Genomic DNA, 25478 nt, shown 5'->3' on the forward strand with positions numbered 1-25478 from the left:
CTTGTTATCTTCGGAATTGTGCGGATGACGTTTTCCAAAAAGTCAGATGGTATGTCGCCATTCTCACCGTGTCTACACACCGATATGAATAGTAGCTTTGGTGCCATTTCCACAGAAGGTTTTAGAAATTCCGATGGAATGTTATCTACACCTGCCTTATTTGACCCTAAGCCTTCTAAAGCTCTTAACGTCTGATTCTAATACTGCATCCCTTCTCCCTTCCCTGGCGATTGTCTCATTCTATATTGTCATCATACAAGCCTTCTCCCTTGTTGACCTTCCAATGTACTCTTTCCACTTATCCACTCTCGTCTCTGCATTTAACAGTGGAATTCCTGTTGTACTCTTAATGATACTGCCCTTACTTTTAACTTCACAGAAGGTTGTATGACTTTTCTATTTGCTTAATACGTCCTTTCGACAATCATTTCTTTCTCAGTTTCTTTACATTTTGCGTTAGCTTCCATACGCTTCCTACTTATATAGTCCCTAAGTGACCTGTATTTTTGTATTCCTCTATTTCCCTGAACATTTTTGTACTTCCTTCTTTCGTCGATCAGCTGATATACTTTGTTATCCATGGTTTCGACGCTGTTGCCTTTCTTGTAATTGTAGTTTGGTTTCCAACTTCCGTCATTGCCCTCTTTAGAGATGTCCTATCCTATTAGACTGTAGTGCGTACTGAGCTGTTCATTATCGCAGTGCCTATAGCTTCAGATAACTTCCAGCGTAACTCTTTATTCCTCAGCTGGCTGACTAGTCTCCTAAGCCTCAGTCTACTCTTCATCTCTATTACATTGTAATCTGAGTCCATATGTGCTGCTGTGTAAGCCTTACAATACAATATCTGATTTCGTAATCTATTCCTCACCATAATGTAATCTTCTCGTATCCTCCGACCGTTTCCAATATACCACCTCCATTTGTGAATCTTTAACACAGTATTCGCTACTACTACTGACATTTATTGCAGAACTCAGCCTTTCTCCTCTAGTTTCCACTGCGAATCCTATATTCTCCTGTAACCCTTTATTCTACTCCCTCGTCTACAACAGCATTCCAATCCCTCATAACTATTGGAATTTCGTCTCCCTTTACGTACTGAAAGGTCTTTTCGATATTCTCAGATACTTTATTTCTTCATCCTCTGCTTGCAATGACGGAATATATAACTAAACTATTTTTGTCAAGGTAGGTCTGCTGTCGATTCTGATGAGAACAATCCTATCACTGAACTGTTCACAGTATCTCACTGTGCCTACCTTCCTATTAATAACGAATGCTACGCTCGTTACACTATTTTCTGTCACTGTTGACATTACTCTTACTCATCTGACCAGAAATCCTTGTATTATTTCACTTCACTGACCGACTACATCTGTACTAATCCTTAGCAATTCACTTTTCACGTTTTCTAGCTTCCCAACCATGTTAAAACAGATTCCACGCCCCAGCCTGTGTAACATCCTTTCATGGTTCATTTCTCATGGTCACCTCCCCCTTGGCAATCCCCTCCCGAAGATTCAAAGGGGGTTCAGTCAACGTTTTACCAAAGGGGAGAACATAACGCTTTCTCAATTACATGTATGTCCTGTGACTACACATTATGCGTGTGTAGTGCAATGGTTTCCATTCTTTTTTGCATCAATGGCAGTTTCCTACCCCAAGGACAAGAGAGTTCCCTGAGCACTAATCTGCTCCTCCACACTCTTTGACGAAGCAGTTAATGTTATAGCCGGGTTTATTGAGTCATTCCTCATTCCCACCCTGCAGAATCTGTATGCGCAAAGATTCTGAAACCTGACCCAGGTACAGCTACTTGACGCCCTTTGGCAGTCGGCAGATTGTAACCACCCTGTTAACAGCCACAAAGGATTCATTCCACCAAAGACAGCCGAAACTGCGTGGCGTGTACAAATTCAGAACTTCTGCAGTTTTGTTATTCCAACCGTTAGTACAAGTAAACCCCCTCACCGGCGCCACTTTCGTGCGTCCACTATGATTACGTTCAATGATCTCCTATACCTGAAATTTTGAGGATTCAAATTTAATGTTGAAGGTCTTACTAGACGTCCGTCCCATCCTTCCCCACTAAGATTAAGTACAGTGACCTAAATTGCTGAATTGCATCAACCACATAAAATGACAAGTCTGTCACGAGTTGACGGTAGTAAAATATTTCTTTCTTTGCAGCCTAAGTCTTAGTTTATTGAGACTGTGGTACACTGCATCATTATAGATACGATCCATTTACATTGTTGCATACCATAAGCTTCCAACAATTTCTACTATCTATAGCTTCTTTAATTAGTCGGTACCTACTTGTTTTGTAGTACTCTTGGCATCCTGCTTTACTTCTACTCATAAAAAATATAGTAACTTTATTTCCTCCATACATAATTCCCTTCAACTAATCTTAATAAAATAAATCCTTTGCCATATACCACACAAACCAGCACTCCCACCCCCAACATTTTCTTCCTCTAAGTTTTCCCTCACATTTATATTTTAACTCCAAAAAACCTTTACTCTTACACATAAAATGTAAATAGCGTTAATTATTCCTCCCTCTTGGCGTTAGTACATTATTTTTACTTCAATGTGTGTTCTCCATATCCCTGATACTAAACCACTATATAGTTAATTACCTTTTAGCTACACTTTATACAGAATAGAACTTAGCTCGTGTGGATATGAACATTCCTTACGCTTATGGATGGTGTCTACACTGACCACCTCAGTTAACAACTGCTTTCTACATTGTGTTAGGTCTCACGTCAGTAACAATATAAAATTTACGACCCTCATATCATTATACAGAGATTATATTATGTGTACACACTCATAATTACATGATTTCAGGCAAGAGAGAGAACACACTAAAGTATGCTAATACAGCTACACATTTTATTACACTTATTTATATAGAACTGTGAGAATTTCGTCAATTGGTTGTTAAATTCGTTCACACCAAATCCGTAACTTTGCTTATTAACTACATAACACTGAAACACTTTCTCTTCTTTTACTGTAACTAAATAAAAATAAACCTTGATCTGACAATGTAAAAATATACATCCCACACACATTACTAACAGTATTTAATTCAAACTAAAAAATGCGTTTCATCTATTTTGTTAATAACACCATAAACCGAAATAACGTTTCAATTAGTCCTTTAACGTTCACTTTATTCAAATGGCTGCGAGGTTTAGCATTGTATCAATATTTTAGCGCATGGCCGGGATCTGTTTAACATTACACTTACGCTGTATCATAAAAACAGCGATCATATTTAACACATTTTCTGAAGCAGCAGACAAACCAACTGAATGTCAAAGCATACTGCTAAAATTACGAAATGAGAAATCACATATACAAAGATACTTTTTTAAGTTGTCCTTTCCATAAACAATAAACAAGTAGTAAGTAATTAGGTATCTCACCTGAGGCAAGCAATAAATAAAGAAATGTTTCTGACGTCCTACAAACTCTGTATCTGGTCAGTATGAGATACACCGCATCCATAACAATTCATGAGGCCCTCACCAAAGAGATGAGGGTTCCATCACTGAGATTTGGACAATAGACAACTTAAATCCATCCATCTCAATCCTTCAACGAACATTACACTTCTCGCTATTCAGCGCAAATCACCTACATAAAGTAGCACACCTGACATTACGCATAATATGGTATTGATAACCCTTATTCTTCCCATAAACAATAAATTACTTGATAGCTTAGTAAACGTTTTCGTAGAATAATACTCCATTCAAATACTTTTCACACAAAAAATTGGAGATACGAAAGCCTCACATTCAACTGACTCCTCCTCATGCTGCACTCAAGGCTTAAATCTACATAAACACGCTCATTACACGTTAAATATTTTCCATAAAGTGAACACTATTTACAATACAGCAAACAAGACTTACAAGAGCACTGCAAATTTTAATTGCAAAATTGAGTGTGATGTATGAGCATGCTTTTAAGAATGAAGTTTGTGAAGACTTGGTGTAATAGTAGAAACACAGCCACACTCAGTTCTTTCCTTACATTTAGCTCTGAACGGTAATTTGACTTCATAGCTTCCAAAGCTGTAAGTCAGTCTCATACAAGTATGTTGTTGCAAACTTAATTCGGATCTGCACTGAGACTCTTGTCTGAGATACGGAACTACAATTATAGAGCGACATACAATGCAATAAGGTAAGAATATAAATTATACCTAATGTCTATGTGGGGCGACGGATTCATTGTTTCTCTAGCAGTTGACAGCATCCAGAGGCTTCTTCAGTTCCTGCTCCATGCATCCCTCTCCACAAATCACCTTTGGATGCAACTTCGTTTTATCTTTATTACATTGGTTATATTTATCTGTGTGACACACTGTTGTATATTTATAGTGTAGTAAAGTCTGAAGACGGTCCTCCTTTCGACAGAGCAGTCACCAATAAATGTGTGTCCGACCGAGACTAAGAATTCTTTAGTACTTCACCTCATAAAAGCGTAGATCATTACCTACAAAACAGCAACTCGGTGTTCCGCTCACACAGCACTTTAGAAGGCTTTGACTTTTTACATTTTGCCTTAGTAATATTGACAAACGTTCGTAGCAAATCGTGAATGGTTGGGCTAAGTGTTTAAACTACCAGAGCCTACTGTTTCTTCAAGCAGTGAGTTCATACTGTATCAGAAGCTACAGCTGAATTCTAGGCATTGAGCTAGCTGCATCTGCACACACTGCAATACACCTATTCCATGATCTAATTTCTTTCAAGTATTCATTTGTCATGTCAAAAAGGTGTTTGACTGTATCCGTTTTCATTATAAACGAGCAGCGAACGAAACGAGCAGCGAACGAAACGAGCAGCGAACGAAACGAGCAGCGAACGAAACGAGCAGCGAACGAAACGAGCAGCGAACGAAACGAGCAGCGAACGAAACGAGCAGCGAACGAAACGAGCAGCGAACGAAACGAGCAGCGAACGAAACGAGCAGCGAACGAAACGAGCAGCGAACGAAACGAGCAGCGAACGAAACGAGCAGCGAACGAAACGAGCAGCGAACGAAACGAGCAGCGAACGAAACGAGCAGCGAACGAAACGAGCAGCGAACGAAACGAGCAGCGAACGAAACGAGCAGCGAACGAAACGAGCAGCGAACGAAACGAGCAGCGAACGAAACGAGCAGCGAACGAAACGAGCAGCGAACGAAACGAGCAGCGAACGAAACGAGCAGCGAACGAAACGAGCAGCGAACGAAACGAGCAGCGAACGAAACGAGCAGCGAACGAAACGAGCAGCGAACGAAACGAGCAGCGAACGAAACGAGCAGCGAACGAAACGAGCAGCGAACGAAACGAGCAGCGAACGAAACGAGCAGCGAACGAAACGAGCAGCGAACGAAACGAGCAGCGAACGAAACGAGCAGCGAACGAAACGAGCAGCGAACGAAACGAGCAGCGAACGAAACGAGCAGCGAACGAAACGAGCAGCGAACGAAACGAGCAGCGAACGAAACGAGCAGCGAACGAAACGAGCAGCGAACGAAACGAGCAGCGAACGAAACGAGCAGCGAACGAAACGAGCAGCGAACGAAACGAGCAGCGAACGAAACGAGCAGCGAACGAAACGAGCAGCGAACGAAACGAGCAGCGAACGAAACGAGCAGCGAACGAAACGAGCAGCGAACGAAACGAGCAGCGAACGAAACGAGCAGCGAACGAAACGAGCAGCGAACGAAACGAGCAGCGAACGAAACGAGCAGCGAACGAAACGAGCAGCGAACGAAACGAGCAGCGAACGAAACGAGCAGCGAACGAAACGAGCAGCGAACGAAACGAGCAGCGAACGAAACGAGCAGCGAACGAAACGAGCAGCGAACGAAACGAGCAGCGAACGAAACGAGCAGCGAACGAAACGAGCAGCGAACGAAACGAGCAGCGAACGAAACGAGCAGCGAACGAAACGAGCAGCGAACGAAACGAGCAGCGAACGAAACGAGCAGCGAACGAAACGAGCAGCGAACGAAACGAGCAGCGAACGAAACGAGCAGCGAACGAAACGAGCAGCGAACGAAACGAGCAGCGAACGAAACGAGCAGCGAACGAAACGAGCAGCGAACGAAACGAGCAGCGAACGAAACGAGCAGCGAACGAAACGAGCAGCGAACGAAACGAGCAGCGAACGAAACGAGCAGCGAACGAAACGAGCAGCGAACGAAACGAGCAGCGAACGAAACGAGCAGCGAACGAAACGAGCAGCGAACGAAACGAGCAGCGAACGAAACGAGCAGCGAACGAAACGAGCAGCGAACGAAACGAGCAGCGAACGAAACGAGCAGCGAACGAAACGAGCAGCGAACGAAACGAGCAGCGAACGAAACGAGCAGCGAACGAAACGAGCAGCGAACGAAACGAGCAGCGAACGAAACGAGCAGCGAACGAAACGAGCAGCGAACGAAACGAGCAGCGAACGAAACGAGCATCTCTATGAATGTCAGTCATGTCTTGTCATATGGAAAAAACGACTAACTTGTTAGACTTGATACTGTCTGGATTAAACATATTACACACTGGTCATTCCTTATAATTGATTGTAGTGTATGTGAAACCTAGTAATTATCATACCTTCTCGTTTTTTGTCTTTAGAGTGTGTCCCTCCCTTCCACTAGTTTGTAGCATTCGTGTGTTGCAATGTTTTACTAAACAGGAACCGCTTCATACTTTAACTATAGTCAGGTCTTCCTCACAGCGTAAAAAACTAAGAAATCATCGAGTTATACGGGCAAGGCCTGAACTTTGACCAATGGCGGAGGATACAGCCACAGTGCAGCAGGCAATGGGCGATTCTGCCGACAGCCGACTCCGCCCAGCTCACCCGATCATTTCAGATAATGGTAAAAATGATAGTTCCTCTGTCGTCGACCTCACCTGGAGTAACGTCGACGTCGGGCGAAATTCAATCCAGACCAACGGCTTTATCTTTGTTGAGAGGAAAAGATAAATGTCAGTTTATTACTACCAATTTTTTAATATACTGTGCACCCCTTGCATCCTATCCTCCACTACACACCACACCCCCTCTCCACCTGAGTTTTGCGCCCCAGTTTGAGAACACTGTGCAGAGTGCTCTCCCTTGGAAGAACAAATGCTTTCATAGAAGCTAATTGCAACTGAGACAACGCTTTAAATTTGTTATGATATTTAGAACCTGATTCTGATGTATTTCCTCTTTAACAACCGGCGACAAGTTGTAATACTCATAACATGAGACCGACCACTGTGGGACAGTTTCTCAAATTACTTTAAAAATACAGCTGGGCGAATGTTGCCCACTGCATGGGGTGGGAGCAACTCTTCCCAGTTCATTGTTACTCGCTGACTGTCTTCATTAAAGGGCTATTTATTATAAATCCATTGAAGTCTATTTCGCTTACTTGGGTCATTAATAACGTGCTACCATATATCTTAGTTTCATTCTGATGATATATAATTCTTACAATGTGCAAGAATTGTTAGGAACTTTAGTTCAGCAAATGTAGCGAACAAATTTCCCCAGTTCTCTCACGTCTGTTATTGGTGATACGCCACTAATCCCAACTGCGTACTGCTCTTTTCTTTGTGCCTTTGTCCAACAGTTTCGCAGGGTCAGCACACCTAGGATCAGTTTTGGCATGGTTAACTTAAGGGGTGGCCTTACTGTCACAACCGCGGGACGCGAAATGAGAATGGTTATGAAACGAAGATTACTACAGAGGACAACACAACCACCCAGTCCGCAGGCAGAGAAAAATCACCAGCGTGGCCGGGAATCGAACCCAGGACCCCGTGAGCCAGTTGGAGCAGCGCTAGCCACTAAACCACAAGCTGCAGACACTAATCACTATTGCCTTATTATTAAATACACATCACTGAATCCTATTACATAAATGTCCTACTGGCTTAAGTATTATTGTTGGATTGACTGCTATCTCATTATTACTGAGCTGACAGTCCATTACTATCTCTCGAGTGGGCTGTTGGCAAGTCTCTTGACGGAGATTAATTTCTGTTTCATCAACTGTCTAGTAAGACGACTATTACATTTCACAGTTTCTTTAAATTTAGTGAATTCAATTTTGACATTACATCTTAATTCATTTTGCTTAGTATCTAGTTTCCAACATTAGCTATCAGTCACTATGTAGCAAGTCTGACTTTTTCACCTAATTTACCACTCTGATTTCAACTCATTACAACTACCTCTCATTTCTGACAGTAATCGCTGTTTAACACCTTTTATCTCTAACACTATATTCTGACTTAGTTTACATTGTTCTGTGTAGGGCATATTGACTGTGTTCCTCTTTATCCCCAGAATTATCAGCATTTTTGTTATTTTTCGTTTCCTGCGAGTCTACAGTTATCACTTTAAGGTCCCTATCGTTTCTGTATGTGTTACAAATTAGTCTATAAATGTCTTCTTCCACTGTCATCCAGTCGAATTATTAATACAATTTCTTTGATCTTATCTCAAAAATAAGCAGCACGAATTGCATTGTAGCCAACGAACGCACGAAGTATGGAGTGCACTTGTTGATTCTGAGTGTAACAGTGTACAGCTACCTCTCAGTTTCGCAGCACCTTGAGACGTAACTCAATGGCGCCGCCACTACTGGTATAATACCAGCTCCTCCTTCGTCTGTCCACTGCGCATACGTTGTAAGTGGTGGTGGTGGTGGTGGTTAGTGTTTAACGTCCCGTCGACAACGAGGTCATTAGAGACGGAGCGCAAGCTCGGATTAGGGAAGGATTGGGAAGGGTATCTGCCGTGCCCTTTCATAGGAACCATCCCGGCATTTGCCTGAAACGATTTAGGGAAATCACGGAAAACATAAATCAGGATGGCTGGAGACGGGATTGAACCGTCGTCCTCCCGAATGCGAGTTCAGTGTGCTAACCACTGCGCCACCTCGTACGCTTTAAGTGCCTGATGTCTGCTGCACGACTCAGTCGTATAGCAGAATCAAAGTGAGCACGCAAACACGCACGCAGCCCTTAGTGACTCCTTTGCCGCACCACTGTGGGGCCCGCGGAGACGGACCTTTATCTCAGCTGACCACTGTTCTTCAGCCTCAGACACCGCAAGGAATATGTATAGTTGCATCCACATACGAGATGAACATTAAAGCCACAGCATGTTGTCTAGTCAACTGGAATGTACATATCACTGGCGATCTTAATCTAAAAAACCTAAAGCTTTGAACATAGCAGCTAAGGTTCAGTGACCGTGTCCGAATTATATTAGAACAAATAGCCCTCGGTAAGAAATATTAAGTCAAAATTCACCAGGTTTCGACGCTACTATGAGCGTGGTCTTCAGGATTAGATTATTAATGTGTGACCTAACTACTGCATCTTTTTCCAGTCAGTACAAACTTTAATGTTAATGTATTATATACTTAATATGTTTTAGAACAGTTAGTCAAATTCTGGTCAATTTTGACTTAGTATTTGTGACCGAGGGCTTATTTGTTGTAATATGATGTTAATTTAATTAATATCAAAAACTATCCTGGCAGGTCACCATTGTAGCGGTCTCTCCCTGGGGCAGTTAATATTACCAATGTTATTCACTTTCCTGAATCTGGATGCCCAACATCCCAAACCCCAAGCGGGGTGGAGTGTCACCTAAAGGGGCTTAAACTAAATTCCCTAATAATGCACAATGATTAACGGTTATTACGACCCTGATAAATGTGGAGTTGAAGTCTTAACTTCCGACAGCTGATGCAAGTGTTTCCCTGGAACAATTCACTAGTACTTCTTTGAGTTACTTTCATTTCAATCAGAATGGTCTATAGTAATTGATTTCACTTCATCAATCATAAATAACGACTTTCAATTTTGAAGCAACGACAACACATCAGAAGGTGGGAGCTTCTGTAATGTATGACATGTTTTCTTCAATCAAAAATTACAAGCCACTCGCAGTAAAAACCAACATAAACGTGGCATCAACTACAGCACTTGCACGGCCTGTCGATCTTTTTAGAGAACAACCAAAACTAGAACTCGACATTAACACACAACAGTGTTTCAACTTCTTCAGCCGAGGCTATTGGGCGCTCTTACTCCGCCAGTAGATTGTTGTCACGATGTCGCAGCTCTCGCTGCCAGCTGCCTTGTACTCTTCATTCCAATACAATGTGAAATCATGTCTCGTACAAATACATAACATCTGTAACGTTGATATTCCACCCATTGCTACAAATTAGTCCGCTCACTCATAGATCACTTGTCCGCCCGCGCTGACGATGGTGACCTATCCCTGACTTACAAGAAAATCTTTCTCGCTTCATTAGTTGGCTGGTACGGCAACCGCTAAGGGTTATTTAAAGAAGAAACAGTCTAGGATGCAAATCTTGATCATTTAACAACGCATTTCAGTCTTTTGGGGCAAGATGAGATTACCTACAAAGAAAGGGAAAAATAAAGAAATGGAACAGGGTTCTATCCTGCACCTCTACCACGAGCAAATAATTTATTAACTAATAAAAGCGCAGAAATTTGTAAGCGTGGCAGTATTTCCCGCGATTCTACGTCTGCAGATGCTAGTGTGTTCTAGGTCAAGTATTTTGCTTCTATAGTATGGTGTCCTTGTGCTTTTTTCTCTGTTGCCATTTACCGTGCGCGCGCGCGCCCGCGCGCGCGCGCGCGCGCGCGCCCGCGCGCGCGTGTGTGTGTGTGTGTGTGTGTGTGTGTGTGTGTGTGTGTGTGTGTAGGGACCGATTACCTCAGCAGTTTGGTCCCATAGGAATTCACAAACTTTTTTCACACATTTCGGACCAATACTGATTTGCTAATTACTACGTCAGTTTTCCCTTTCACAGTTTTTCAGTAACTTTTACTCATTGTAACGGTGAATGATGGAACCCTGCACCCTTTTCTTACTAATACTTTTCTTCTTTCCTTTCTTTTGTAGAGAATGTGATGACAAAAATTGTGAAATGCGTTGTTAAAAATTATTCTTTGCAACCAAGATCTTTTCCTTTTGAAATAATTTGAAATTTTGAAAGAGAGAAACCACAAACTGCTGAGGTCATCCGTCCTTGGCCTTACACTTACACACTACTTTAACTAATGCTAAGACACGCACACGCACACACCGGTGGCAGGGGCTGCGCAGTCCGTGACATGGCTCCTCTGCCCTCGCGGCCAACTCAATTTGAATTTGATACTAACGATATATTTTGAAGATTAAAAATAAATATGGGTGTTCCCACTAGTCGATCCGTCCCAAAGCTGATTGGCCAGAGGAAAAGCAAGAAAGAATAGGGAAAGATTATCAGATCTGATGGAAGGAAGAGAGAAATGTAAGTGGATGAGAAAAGCATGGATAGATAGTAGTGTGAAAGGATTTCTTAGCCTTGTGTCTGACGGAAGCAAAACAGCTATGAAATGCTGAATGGGAAGCTATGCTAATGACAATAGATAAGCCTTTAATGGCATATTGAATAATCTTTATGATTATATTATATTTGACACAAATAACGATATTGTTTAAAACAACAATAAGTAACAACGTGCCATAAAGGTTGAACATTCAGAGCAATATTCATCAATTTGGAGTATATAAGTAAGTGTAAATGCAGTATATATAAATCATATATAACGCCACTGATCCAACTGAAAACCCACGGTTGTCGCTGACTTTCAGTGTGTTCTCCCGTCGCGTTTTAATCACACTTTCGAACGTTGTGACTACGACGACGACTATTCCTGCCTGTCCCACTCTAGTCTCCCTATTTGCGGCAGCCCTACCTCACCCTTCGTGGGGGATTCAGGACATATTCCGGCACCTCCAATCGGGCAGCCTCGTCCTGAACAGACAGGATTACTTTGCCGCAGTTCTCTCGACTGCACAGCTGCCTCATACCGTCGACAACCTGGAAAACAAAATAGATAATAGAACACTGTCAAAAGTTACCTAAAACCGTGTCACTAGTCGCTGTACGGAAGAAATTCACCTTCTCGAACTCTAAAATGGAATGAATTTGTGGGTGAATTTGCTCCCTCGTATAAAGCTGGAACACTGTCGTCAGTATTTTTTGCACTTTCTTCGTGTCATTTTCCAGGTAGTCTCCGACGTTTAGACCTATCACAGCGCAATTCCTCTTGATCATGTGTGTTGTTGATATCTGTCTGGTATCCCATGATGGCCTCTTCAATCCCCAAAACTTAGTTTTTGGATATATAGCCGTGCTGTTTGAACCTGAAATTGTTCAACAATTTCTTAGTTTATAGGACACACACGTTAATACATACATAACAGTAATGTCAGACTTCAGCTTTGGTTCACATTCAATACTTTAAAAATATTCCTCAGTAACTAATACAGATTTTGCCTAATTCTTCTCTTGCTGATGAGAATTTTTTTGTACGTACTCAAGATGTATATTATTCATTTAACGCCTTCCACGTCTTTCTTACATAGAACCAAAAGTTTACCTTTTTACGATGCAAGTCTACGTAATCAGCTATATGTGAGCACATTTCCAACATCTAACGGCTATGTTGAAACAAATAAACATTTAGTAAATAGGGTGTTCGTTTTCCTAGTGTTAATTTAATCTTCGCACGATTCTTTTCCAGTCAAAAGCACTTGGATTTACAGAACAACATCAAATATTACCTTTGACGAAACATGTCATCCGCCCAGCGACAATTTTACTCACCAATGTTGATTAATCTTCCGCACGCTTTTACCAGCTTCAAGCATTTTTCAATATCTACCCCGCCGTTAGTGTTTATGACAATATCTGCGCCTCCAGGGTATTCTTCCAAGATTTGCCCCACGTAATTTTCATCGTGGCGGAAGACGCGGTCTACACCGAGAGCCCTCAGTTTTTCATGCTTGGTTACGGAAGCCGTCCCCACGATCTTGACCAAAGGGACCAGTCGAGCAAGCTGCACAACGGCAGTGCCTACACCACCTGAAAACAAAAATTCTCTGCTATTTGTTCCTTTACGAAAATTAGGAAGCTTATAATGTTAAACCACATCGCTCTGCAAAACTAAAGGACGAAATGGATAAAGTAACATAACATATTAACTAACTGGTTCGACCGCCAAAACCTCCTTTTACATCACGCCAAGCCCCTTCCGTTTGCGGTGGGACTTCCCTGTATTTTTCATATTTTATAAGTGCCCTAAGCTTGAGCCAGTTCCCAATATACAAAGATTTTCTTTGTAAACATAAATACATTATAAAATTTCATTATATATTACAAAACTCTGAATTCCTGTCACAAATCAATGATTTTGTAATTACAGATACACCTAATATAAACCTGCCACTAATGGATGTAAGCGTAGCAAGGTCAGTAACTATAGCACCAAGGGCGGTTGGATCTTCAAGAAGATGCAGTCGAAGGGACGGAAAAAGTCTGGCTATCAGGGAGCAGTTACGGTGCCCGGTGGTGGTGGTGGTGGTGGTGGTGGTGGTGGTCTTTGCCACATGATCTTGAGACATTTGGGAGACTTCACACGGGCAAGATTCATTGGGAAGCAGCAGTACTTGTAGCGAGTGTAACTCAGGAGGTGGTATTTCTCGATGCGTTCTTTCGTGTGCATGGGGAGCGTTCCGAAACAGCCTCTGCTGTCCGAAGAAGAGGAGGTGCTCGACCACGGTCCACTACATCAGCAGATGGCACTGTAATAAGGTAACGACGGACCCACGTCAAACAGAGGGTGCTACTACAACGACACTTAACAGGACATGGCTCGCAATCCCACGTTAGTGACATGCCAACTGAGAAGGACTGGTCTCTCTACCTGACGACCAGTATAGTGTGTCACGTTGACACCCACTCATTGGCGGCATAGTATGCGATGATCCGTGCTCTTTTCACATGAGAGCAGAATCAGCCTGAGTGCTGATGCTAGACGTGCCTTCGTAATGCACTCAGAAACGCCGTTGGAACTGATAGTTTTTTTGGTCTGGGTGTTACGGTGTGGGGAGGCATGGTGTGCTGACCTCTGAGTTCTTGAACACGATAAAGTCCCCTATCAACTTCATTGTGACACCTTACTCCTTCCCAATCTTAGTCTTTTCAGTGGGGCATTCGACTCCGACGCAGGTTTTACGGATAACACTGCGCGACCGCATCTAAAATATTAATTAGAATAGCTGCTGAGATATTCGGTGAATGGATTGGCCCACCCGAATCAAGCACGTGCGGGATGTGTTGGGCAGACGTGTAATAGCAAATCCACATACACCGACGACTATCCAGCCGTTCTCAACCACTCTGAAGGAGGTTTGGAGCACCCTACCAGAACAACTCCTTAGCGACCTCGTTGGAAGCATGGCAGGAGATCGCATAACATTCACTGTTCTCCCTCGTTAGCACACATTCTACACTACTGGCCATTAAAATTGCTACACCAAGAAGAAATGCAGAAGACAAACGGGTATTCATTGGACAAATATATTATAGTAGAACTGACACGTGATTACATGTCATAACATTTTCACGCAATTTGGGTGCATAGCTCCTGAGAAATCAGTACCCAGAACAGCCACCTCTGGCCGTAATACCGGCATTTATTCGAGTTGGCATTGAGTCAAACAGAACTTGGATGGCGTGTAGAGGTACAGTTGCCCGTGCAGCTTCAACACGGTACCACAGTTCATCAAGAGTAGTGAGTGGCGTATTGTGACGAGCCAGTTGCTCGGCCACCACTGACCTGACGTTTTCAGTTGTGAGAGATCTGGAGAATGTGCTGGCCAGACCATCAGTTTAACATTTTCTGTATCCAGAAAGGCCCGTACAGGACTTGCAACATGCGGTCGTATATTACCCTGCTGAAATGTAGGGCTTCGCAAGGATCGAATAAAGGGTAGAGCCACGAGTCGTAACATCTTAAAAGTAGCGTCCACTGTTCAAAGTGCCGTCAGTGCGAACACTATGTGACCGATACGTGTAACCAATGACACCCCATAAGATCACGCCAGGTGAAACGTCAGTATGGCGATGACGAATACACGCTTTCAATGTGCGTTCATCGAGATGTCAACAAATTCGGATGCGACCATCATGATGCTGTAAACAGAAATTGGGTTCATCCGAAAAAATGACGTTTTGCCATTCTTGAACCCAGCTTCGTCATTGAGTACACCATCGCCAGCGTTCCTGCCTGTGGTGCAGCGTCAACGTTAACCGGAGCCATGGTGTCCGAGCTGATAGTACATGCTGCTGCAATCGTCGTCGAACTGTTCGTGCAGATGGTTGTCGTCTTGCAAACGTGCCCATCTGTTGAGTCAGGGATCGAGACGTGGCTCCACGATATTTTACAGCCATGCGGATAAGATGCCTGTTGTCTCGACTGCTAGTGATAGGGGACCGTTGGGATCCAGCACGGCGTTCGTATTACCCTCCTGAACCCACCGATTCCATATTCTGCTAAAAGTCATTCGATCTCGAACAACGCGAGCAGCAATGTCGCGATACGATAAACCGCAATCGCGATAGGTTACAATCCGACGTTTATCAGAGTCGGAAACGTGATGGTACGCATTACTTCTCCTTACACGAGGCATCACAACGTTTCACCAGGCAACGTCGGTCAACTGTTGTTTGTGTATGAGAAATCGGTAGAAAACTTTCCTCATGTCAGCACGTTGTAGGTGTCGCCACCGGCGCCAACGTTGTGTGAATGCTCTGAAGAGAATCATTTGCATATCACAGCATCTTCTTCCTGTCGATTAAATTTCGCGTCTGTAGCACATCTTCGTGGTGTAGCATTTTCAGTGGCCAGTAGTGTACAAAGAGCCATTCCCACCTTTTGCAATGTCCAGTAAACGATCAGGAGTCGCGGTGATTTCAGTGTAATTATGGTCTTTCTGTTCGTCTCATTACGTATCCTTTGCAGCAACCTTATACTATACTGTAGCAGTTCATTCTGTATGTGGCTCAAGTTTCATGGAGATATGTTATTGGGCTGTGACTCGTCATAAGAACGTTACTTCCGTCCTTAAATTTTACAAGTCAGCGTAATATCATAGTACTTTACTTCTATACGACCTGGACTGTGCAGTGCAGCAGTTATTCTCAATTTTTCTTGAAGTTTCTCATTCGCTGCACTAATTGGGGCTGGCAGAGAACTTCATGAACTATTCTTCCGCTTTCAAATAATTGACTTAATTTTTAAGGGCCAGGTGCTTTAAAGAACATTTTGATGACTTCACGCGGACAATAATCGTGGGGACAAATTCCAGATCACTGGACTGGGGGGAGTAATATGTGGGTGCCGCGGGTAACAAGACATTTTTGGACAAAAATCCTATTTCGTAAACGCCAAGAACTACTGACGAAACAAATACCAGTATCACCCGTTTACCTTCAGATACCATAAAAGCGACAACAGTCTATCTGGCAACGTACTTTGTGTGGGGCGAAATAAAACCTGGTTTACTTTCGACAACAGTAAAATGTAATGCACCGTCAGATTACGATTGTTTCTTTTTCATGTTTTACTGAGCTTTCATCCAATGTATAGTGGGGTCGACTGTACTCAATATTTAGGAAATTCGTTTTATTTAACTTTGCGGTTGGATGTCCTTACTGTCGTTACAGCACCGTCAATTAACCTAAGTGAGTGAACTAAATAACACCGCCTTTGTATGAATTGTGTGAACTTAGTTCTATGTGTGGTGGTAGTTACGCTGCTTGCGTTTCGTATTTTCTAAGACGGATATTGGAAACCGCCTAGCAGTTCCTTAAAGTAGTGTGGAAAAACGCCTAAAAATCACACTGAGGCTGACCGGTGGACCAGGTACAGTCGCTAATCCGTCGCGCCGACTGTACTCTGTCCTGACTCACTAGCGTCCCGCAAGCTACCGCGCTGCGCGGTACGCCGGAAGAACAAGTAGATTCCGTCTTTTTTCTGTTCTTATATTTACCACCCTTCTCAAAAATCCGTATTGTAGGTAGAAACCCTTCTTCCAAAATGCGTACAATATTTCAACGTAAGGTAACTTAAATCTGCAGACATGCATTTTTAATTGCTTTTGAATTATTAGGTAGGAAAAATCATGCTCTAACACCCCCACGATGAAGGAGAAGTGGGTCATTTGAAACGAAGAACTATCTATGATTGTAACACTATTCAATACTATTGCAAAGAATAGTCTAGCCTTATTTCAGAACTTCAGAATGCTTTGAACGAACTCTGAAAGCACAAATTTCTAAATATTGATGACATCAACTGAACACTCATGAGCTTTAGGTTACGACAGAGGAATGATCAAGAGTTTTACAACATTTAAAATGAAGTTCAAGAAACTCGGGACATTCTACCACTTTTTAGAAAGGGTAACTACTACTCTTATTCCGAATAACTGGCGTTCTATGGATCGGAGCGTGGAATGTCAGATCCCTTAATCGGGCAGGTAGGTCAGAAAATTTAAGAAGGGAAATGGATAGGTTAAAGTTAGATATAGTGGGAATTAGTGAAGTTCGGTGGCACGAGGAACAAGACTTTTAGTCAGGTGAATACAGGGTTGTAAATACAAAATCAAATAGGGGTAATGCATGAGTAGGTTTAATAATGAATAAAAAAATCGGAGTGTGGGTAAGCTACTACAAACAGCATAGTGAACGCATTATTGTGGCCAAGATAAACACAAAGCCCACGCCTACTACAGTAGTACACGTTTATATGCCAACTAGCTCTGCAGATGAAGAAATTTAGGAAATGTATGATGAGATAAAAGAAATTATTCAGGTAGTGAAGGGAGACGAAAATTTAATAGTCATGGGTGACTGGAATTCGTCAGTAGGAAAAGGGAGAGAAGGAAACATAGTGGGTGAATATGGATTGGGGCTAAGAAATGAAAGGGGAAGCCGTCTGGTAGAATTTTGCACAGAGCGTAACTTAATCATAGCTAACACTTGGTTCAAGAATCATAAAAGAAGGTTGTATACATGGAAGAATCCTGGAGATACTAAAAGGTATAAGATACATTATATAATGGTAAGACAGATTTAGGAATCAGGTTTTTAATTGTAGGACATTTCCAGGGACAGATGTGGACTCTGACCACAATCTATTGGTTATGAATTGTAGATTAAAACTGAAGAAACTGCAAAAAGGTGGTCATTTAAGGCCATGGAATCTGGATAATCTCAAAGAACCAGAGGTTGTACAGAGTTTCAAGGAGAGCATAAGGGAACAATTGACAGGAATGAGGGAAGGAAACACAGTAGAAGAATGGGTAGCTCTGAGGGATGAAGTAGTGAAGGCGGCAGAGGATAAAGTAGGTAAAAAGACGAGGGCTGCTAGAAAACCTTGGGTAACAGAAGAAATATTGAATTTAATTGACGAAAGGGGGAAAATATAAAAATGCAGTAAATGAAGCAGGCAAAAAGGAATACTAACGTCTCAAAAATGAGATCGACAGGAAGTGCAAAATGGCTAAGCAGGGATGGCTAGAGGACAAATGTAAGGATGTATAAGCTTATCTCACTAGGGTAAGATAGATACTGCCTACAGGAAAATTAAAGAGACCTTTGGAGAGAAGAGAACCACTTGTATGAACATCAAGAGTTCAGATGGCAACCCAGTTCTAAGCAAAGAAGGGAAGGCAGAAAGTTGGAAGGAGTATATAGAGGGTTTATACAAGGGCGATGTACTTGAGGACAATATTATGGAAATGGAAGAGGATGTAGATGAAGACGAAATGGTAGATACGATACTGCGTGAAGAGTTTGACAAAGCACTGAAAGACCTCAGTCGAAACAAGGCCCCCGGAGTAGACAACAAGCCATTAGAACTACTGAAGGCCTTGGGAGAGTCATTCATGACTGAAGTCTACCAGCTGGTGACCAAGATGTATGAGACAGGCTAAATACCCTCAGACTTCAAGAAGTCTATAATAATTCCAATCCCAAAGAAAGCAGGTGTTGATAGATGTGAAAATTACCGAACTATCAGATTAACAAGTCACAGCTGCAAAATACTAATGCGAATTCTTTACAGACAAATGGAAAAACTGGTAGAAGCTGGCCTCGGAGAAGATCAGTCTGGATTCCGTAGAAATGCTGGAACACGTGAGGCAATACTGACCCTACGACTTATCTTAGAAGCTAGATTATGGAAAGGCAAACCTACATTCCTAGCATTTGTAGACTTAGAGAAAGCGTTTGATAATGTTGACTGGAATACTCTCTTTCAAATTCTGAAGGTGGCAGGGGTAAAATACAGGGAGCGAAAGGCTATTTACAATTTGTACAGAAACCAGATGGCAGTTAAGAGTTGAGGGGCATGAAAGGGAAGCAGCGGTTGGGAAGGGAGTGAGACAGGGCTGTAGCCTCTCCCCGATGTTATTCAATCTGTATATTGAGCAAGCAGTAAAGGGAACAAAAGAAAAAATCGGAGTAGGTATTAAAATCCACGGAGAAGAAATAAAAACTTTGAGATTCGCCAATGACATTGTAATTCTGTCAGAGACAGCAAAGGACTTGGAAGAGCAGTTGAACGGAATGGATAGTGTCTTGAAAGGAGGATATAAGATGAACAAAAGCAAAACGAGGATCATGGAATGTAGTCAAATTAAATCGGGTGATGTTGAGGGAATTAGATTAGGAAATGAGACACTTAAAGTAGTAAAGGAGTTTTGCTATTTAGGAAGTAAAATAACTGATGATGGTCGAAGTAGAGAGGATATAAAATTTAGACTGGCAATGGCAAGGAAAGCGTTTCTGAAGAAGAGAAATTTGTTAACATCGAATATAGATTTATGTATCAGGAAGTCGTTTCTGAAAGTACTTGTATGGAGTGTAGCCATGTATGGAAGTGAAACATGGACGATAACTAGTTTGGACAAGAAGAGAATAGAAGCTTTCGAAAGGTGGTGCTACAGAAGAATGCTGAAGATAAGGTGGATAGATCACGTAACTAATGAGGAGGTATTGAATAGGATTGGCACAACTTGACCAGAAGAAGGGATCGGTTGGTAGGACATTTTCTGAGGCATCAAGGGATCGCCAATTTAGCATCGGAGGGCGGCGTGGAGGGTAAAAATCGTAGAGGGAGACCAAGAGATGAATACACTAAGCAGATTCAGAAGGATGTAGGTTGCAGTAGGTACTGGGAGATGATGAAGCTTGCACAGGACAGTAGTTTGGAGAACTGCATCAAACCAGTCCCAGGACTGAAGACAACAACATTCCGAATGAACCTAAGAAGAGGCAAAAATTAACCTGTAATCAGTTTCGTATTACACGCTCGAAAAATTCAGGACCTTACCAAAGAAACGAAGAGAAAAGCGAAACTAAAGTAGGATGATTATCGACGTTTTCTTATTTGGAGTAGTGCTCCAGTTTTGCAAACACGGTTGGTATTAGAAGGCAGAGTGAGGAAAAAAGGAATGATTTTACACGTTTCTTGTAGTGGCCATTTTAGATTACCTATGCTACAAAGGTTTTGGTGAAGTCGAAGAGAATAGTTTATCCCACTGCTAGGCCATGTCATATTAACTGCAGGCATGAAAGGGTGACCCACTGCTCTTAGCTGAGAGACAAGAGCAGTAAGGAACTACACAATGATGCAAGAGGCGTCTATCTTGAAATGGAAGTGGGACAGAAAATCAATGATGACAAAGATCGTCGAAAGTGTCATGAGCTAAGTCGGATGCTTAATAAAATGAAAAGTGAGAGAGCAGGTGCTTATAATACACAATAACTTTAAGAATATTTAAGCCAGCTGGGTGAGCAGCAGGTGCGTAGGTCGCAGGACTGAATGTTGTCTGACAACTGAATGTTCAGAGGTGGGCGGATTACGGTATCTCTGTAGAACTGATAAAGTAGCTGAATCGGGACCAGAAAGAAATAATAAAACGATTGAAAGCATGTGAAATTTAGTGTTAACAGAGAAATGTTAAAGTACATGAGAATAAGGACCGAATACATACCGCAAAGTGTCATGAACGGAAAGGGTTGAATGAAACACCTAATTTATAGGAGAGAGAATAATTCCGTTTGTACTGCGACAGGGTGGTTATTACTGCAATTGAAGGGATGGGGAAAGGAAAGGGGCACTTCGACAGAGCCGGACGCGACCGCTACGGTCGCAGGTTCGAATCCTGCCTCGGGCGTGGATGTGTGTGATGTCCTTAGGTTAGTTAGGTTTAAGTAGTTCTAAGTTCAAGGGGACTGATGACCTAAGCTGTTAAGTCCCATAGTGCTCAGAACCATTTGAAATTCAGCAGATAGGCGATGTGAGATGCTGCCGCGCTGCTCGACTTTAAGCATAGTTGACGAGAACTGCTATGCCATAACCAGAACTAACAATATGAACAAAATATTTCCCATGGTTTCGTGTACCAGTGTCGAGAGAAGTGGACTTTAAGCATTATTTTTAAGTACCTACGGAGTTTCGGAAGGGAACTGTGCAGAAACCACACACAAAGTAGACATACATCAGTGGATAGAGCGCCTGTCCAAGCATTCAACTCACATTACAGGTGTTCAGTATGAGCACCATTTGTCATCCGGCAAATGTCAATACATGCGTGCAGTCCATTAATCGGAATTATCCGGGAAGCTGGAAAGCCTCCCGCTTTTTATATCTGTTCATTGGGTTGCGAACTAATTCTGCGTGACAATGCTGAACAGATGGTTAAACTAGAAGGCAGCACCAGCTACATGTGCTATCTGTAATTGTAAGAATTCTGCTGATCATTAGCAGGCCACCCTTACCAATGACACACTGATACACAGCAGTAACATGCAGAAGATTTCTACTGGTTCTCTGGGACGTATATTTACCATGATATGTTATCAGTGGTAAGGAAAGTGTTTAGGGGACAGTTGTATTGTCTATTCATAGACTAACCACTACTACTGCTCTTAGAGTGCTGTGTTAGGTGAGAGATTTGCCTATCTAGCACAAAGCTGTGAACCGTTTAGAAACTGAAGATATATAAGGGCCACATTCGTTCTACATAGTTTTCCTGCTGTCTGTTACTTAAGAATAAACATCACTTATAGCTGAGCTGAAGGTATGAACGTTTAGTGCAGTTTTTATTCGGAAAGTTTTGTACAGAGGAATGTTGTACAAATAAACAAAAACCATACAAATTTATGAGATATATAATTCACTCAACAAAAACTTAAAATTAAAATCGCGAAAAATATATCAAACATCGATTCAGTAGTTGTATAAATAATGTTTCTGTTATTTCTCAACAACTTTCGCTTTTATCAGTAACAACAGCAAAGTCTCGTCTTTGAACAGACGGAGATTTTACTGAGTATAAACAATAAATTTGCAGAGTGTTTCCATAAGAGCGTGCAGCAGTTTAACAGGCCAGACGGTGCTCCACTGATTAATTTTAGATGGGGAATCTAACGTTGGAGATAGTGGGAATAAAATCACATTACCGTGTTATTCTTGTTTACATTAGTTACTGCTAACTTAAACCATCATCACTGACAGTGTACCGTTTGAACTGAATCTTACAAAATGTGCTGAAACGGAAGGCCATGAACCTCAATGCTAGCATGACATCGGTGACCAAGATTCTGACGCATCCTGTCAATCCTGGTGTGTTTCAAATCTCATCATAGACGGCTGCAATTCTGTCAACTAATTCCATCTTCGTATCGACTGGGGACTCATACACGACTTTAAACTTCATCTTAGGAAATAATCAGTGGGATTCAGGTCACTTTACCTAGCAGACCGTGGAATAGGACCTCTACTCCCAATCCAGGGACCAGGAAATGCAGCACAGATTGCTGCAGACATCACACTACAGTGAGGCGGTGCACCGTTATGTTGTATCCACATCTTCTCACAAATAGCCAAGGGTACGTTCTCCAACAGCCGAGGAAGAACTATGTTAACGAATCTCAAGTACAGGTGGCTATTCAGATGACTAGAAGAAGGTATGGCCCAGTGAGGTTGTGGCCTACAAGACCGACCCACACATTCACAGCAAAACGTACCTGATGGTCTGACTACTACAGCGTGTTTTCCTCATCCCACACATGGCGATTCCTGCTATGCGACATGCCATCACGATCAAATGAGACCGTCAGTAAGCAGTAATGATTTAGAAGAAATCTGGTCGATCAGTCCTTTGTTTGAGCAAACCACTGACATAATGCGACCGTTGGTACGAAGTTAGATCCAAGCATTGCATTGACTACTTCTGGGTGATATGGGTGTAATTGTTGTTCGTGGAGTACTCGCCACGCGCTGATACGTGCAGCGCCCATTTCACGTGCAATACGAGTAGTACTTTTAGTGGGGTCCGCTGGGACACGTTTGAGCACCACCTCTTCAAAATCGTGTGTACGGGTGGTGCTCGTGTTGCCAGATCTCTCGTTTCTTCTTTCCAGTGAACCAGTTTCCCCACATTCGTCGATCGAGGGAAATATACATTCGTAGTGACGGATAATGCCTGTTAGGAAATCGCTCCCTGCACAACTTTCCAGCAGCGAGAGCGTTGCAACGTATTTCTGTCACTAGATGTATGTCAGTGAGTTCTGCGAAGCTTTACTGGTACTGCCCTATCGTGTAATACTGTAAGTCTCTGAATAGCACTATGCAATGAATGCGCCTGTCGTCGATTCATAGCGCGTTCTGTCATGGGACAATGTAAATACGATACAACAGAGCCACGTTAAGGACACAGAGTAAACAAAACCTGCATCACGACTTACTAGTAATCAGGCTCGTCCGTGTTTCCTTACAGGCAATAAATAATGTACATGTAAATAAACAGCACAGTGCGTGTAAATTTGTGTGCATTTTAGTTGTACATTCGCTGGGAAAGAGTAAAACTAAACAAAGCGCTGGACTAATTTACTTCCATATCTCGTTAAGGTGGCTTCTGCGACCCCATGTTCCTATCTAATTGTTCAGGGAAACATTCTCTACATACTGTTACATTTTTGCGGGTTCTTACGGAAATTATAAAATGCAAATTCTGTAAGAATATTAAATACACAAGACTAATGCTGAATGACGTGCGGTTCTGACTGTGCAAAACAACCAACCAACAACAAATCAAAAAGAGGACACACGTCGGTTCCCATTTTCTCTTACATATTAATATATATTTCCCAAACAATTTTACCATTACCACCGGCAATTCGACCATTTACGACGTCACTTATACAGCATGCTTAAAGTACCGAACTGTGGTTTTGGTAGAGCGCAACTCTAATTATAATATATATTCGTAGCTTTCCATCTGCATAGGATTTATCTTCATTTTAATTTATCTATGCTACTTTCATGTACTGTCCCGTTACGTGACGGTGGAGATTTGCTCTTCAGTTTCGTCTGACGGAACTATGTAAAATATAACGTGAAATACTGCATTGTAATGGCGGAAGAGACATTGGTATTTTCAAACCAACCATTCCTTTAACTACGGGGTTCACATAGCTCTCCGTCTCTAACGATACTCTTTTCCCTTAACCATCACATAGAAAATGTCGTGCGGAAGCAAGCGAACCAAAAAATACGTGTTATTGGTGGGAGGCCTAAAATACAATTAATATACTAAAGAGACTACCTACACTACTTTTGCCCGTCCTCTTCGGTATTTTTAGTTTGTTCTGTCTTAGGGCGCAAAAACAACTAGAGTCATACGCGCCCAAGTCAAAATTATAGAACACGAACACACAGGAGTTAAACGAATGTACGTTAGTCCCAATTGACGTAAGACAAGACAGCTAAAAACAGGGACGTGGAGAAAGGGCTAAAAGAGAGACCATACAGAAACAGGTCAAAAACTAAAAATTAATCTTCGCCATATAGCTTTGACGGATAAAAACACGGTCAACAGCCCGAGCGTCATTTGCTAAAATGGCCGATAAATCAGACGGCAAACCCAAGCGGGAGCGTAAACTATTAAAACAAAATGGGCATTTCTTCACGAAGCGGCGGACAGTTAAAACGTGTACAACGTCGGTAGGGGAAAGCCATTTTTCAAATGACGATGGCTAAAAAGTCAGTGTTCAGTACGTAACCTAATTAAAATGGCCTCCTCCCGGTGGGAGGGACGAGAGGAGGTCGTCCAATCTGCGGGGAGAGGCTTATGATACGGAGCTTATTCCCATGAAGGGAGGACCAATGGCGATGCCAAAGGGACACCGCCTCCGTGTAGACGGCAACGCAGAGATCATTGGAGGTAATGCAGGAACTAGTGGGCTGAGGTACAAGGATTTCAGCCTTGGTAGCAGCGTCAGCTGCTTCGTTTCCTGGCAGACCGACAAGACCAAGAACCCACATAAACATCACAGTGGCTCCACCAACAGAGAGCAAGTGGCAGTTTTCCAGGACCCGCTTCACTAAGATATGCGCAGACACACTTTGAAGGGCGCTGGAGTCTAAGCAGAGGACTCAAGGAGGTAACAATAGGGACGCCCCCATAGCGATCAAAGGAATCATCGAAGGAGGCATAGGATGG

The 25478-nt window shown here is 42.4% G+C and overlaps 1 protein-coding gene across 1 annotated transcript in view; it reads right to left on the reverse strand.

Moving 5' to 3' along the window:
• Nucleotides 1-11087: 11087 nt before the first annotated feature.
• Nucleotides 11088-25478, reverse strand: part of LOC126266887 (synaptic vesicle membrane protein VAT-1 homolog) — an 83084-nt gene continuing 68693 nt past the window's right edge. The window contains exons 6-8 of the mRNA XM_049971554.1: nt 12724-12981; nt 12016-12260; nt 11088-11934 (exon numbers count right to left, since the gene is read on the reverse strand). Of these exons, the coding sequence (XP_049827511.1) occupies nt 11806-11934; nt 12016-12260; nt 12724-12981 (632 nt within the window). The 3' untranslated portion in view covers nt 11088-11805. The remainder of the gene's footprint in view (nt 11935-12015; nt 12261-12723; nt 12982-25478) is intronic.

This window comes from Schistocerca gregaria, chromosome 4 (assembly GCF_023897955.1).
Source record: "Schistocerca gregaria isolate iqSchGreg1 chromosome 4, iqSchGreg1.2, whole genome shotgun sequence".
NCBI classification, from domain to species: Eukaryota; Metazoa; Arthropoda; class Insecta; order Orthoptera; family Acrididae; genus Schistocerca; species Schistocerca gregaria.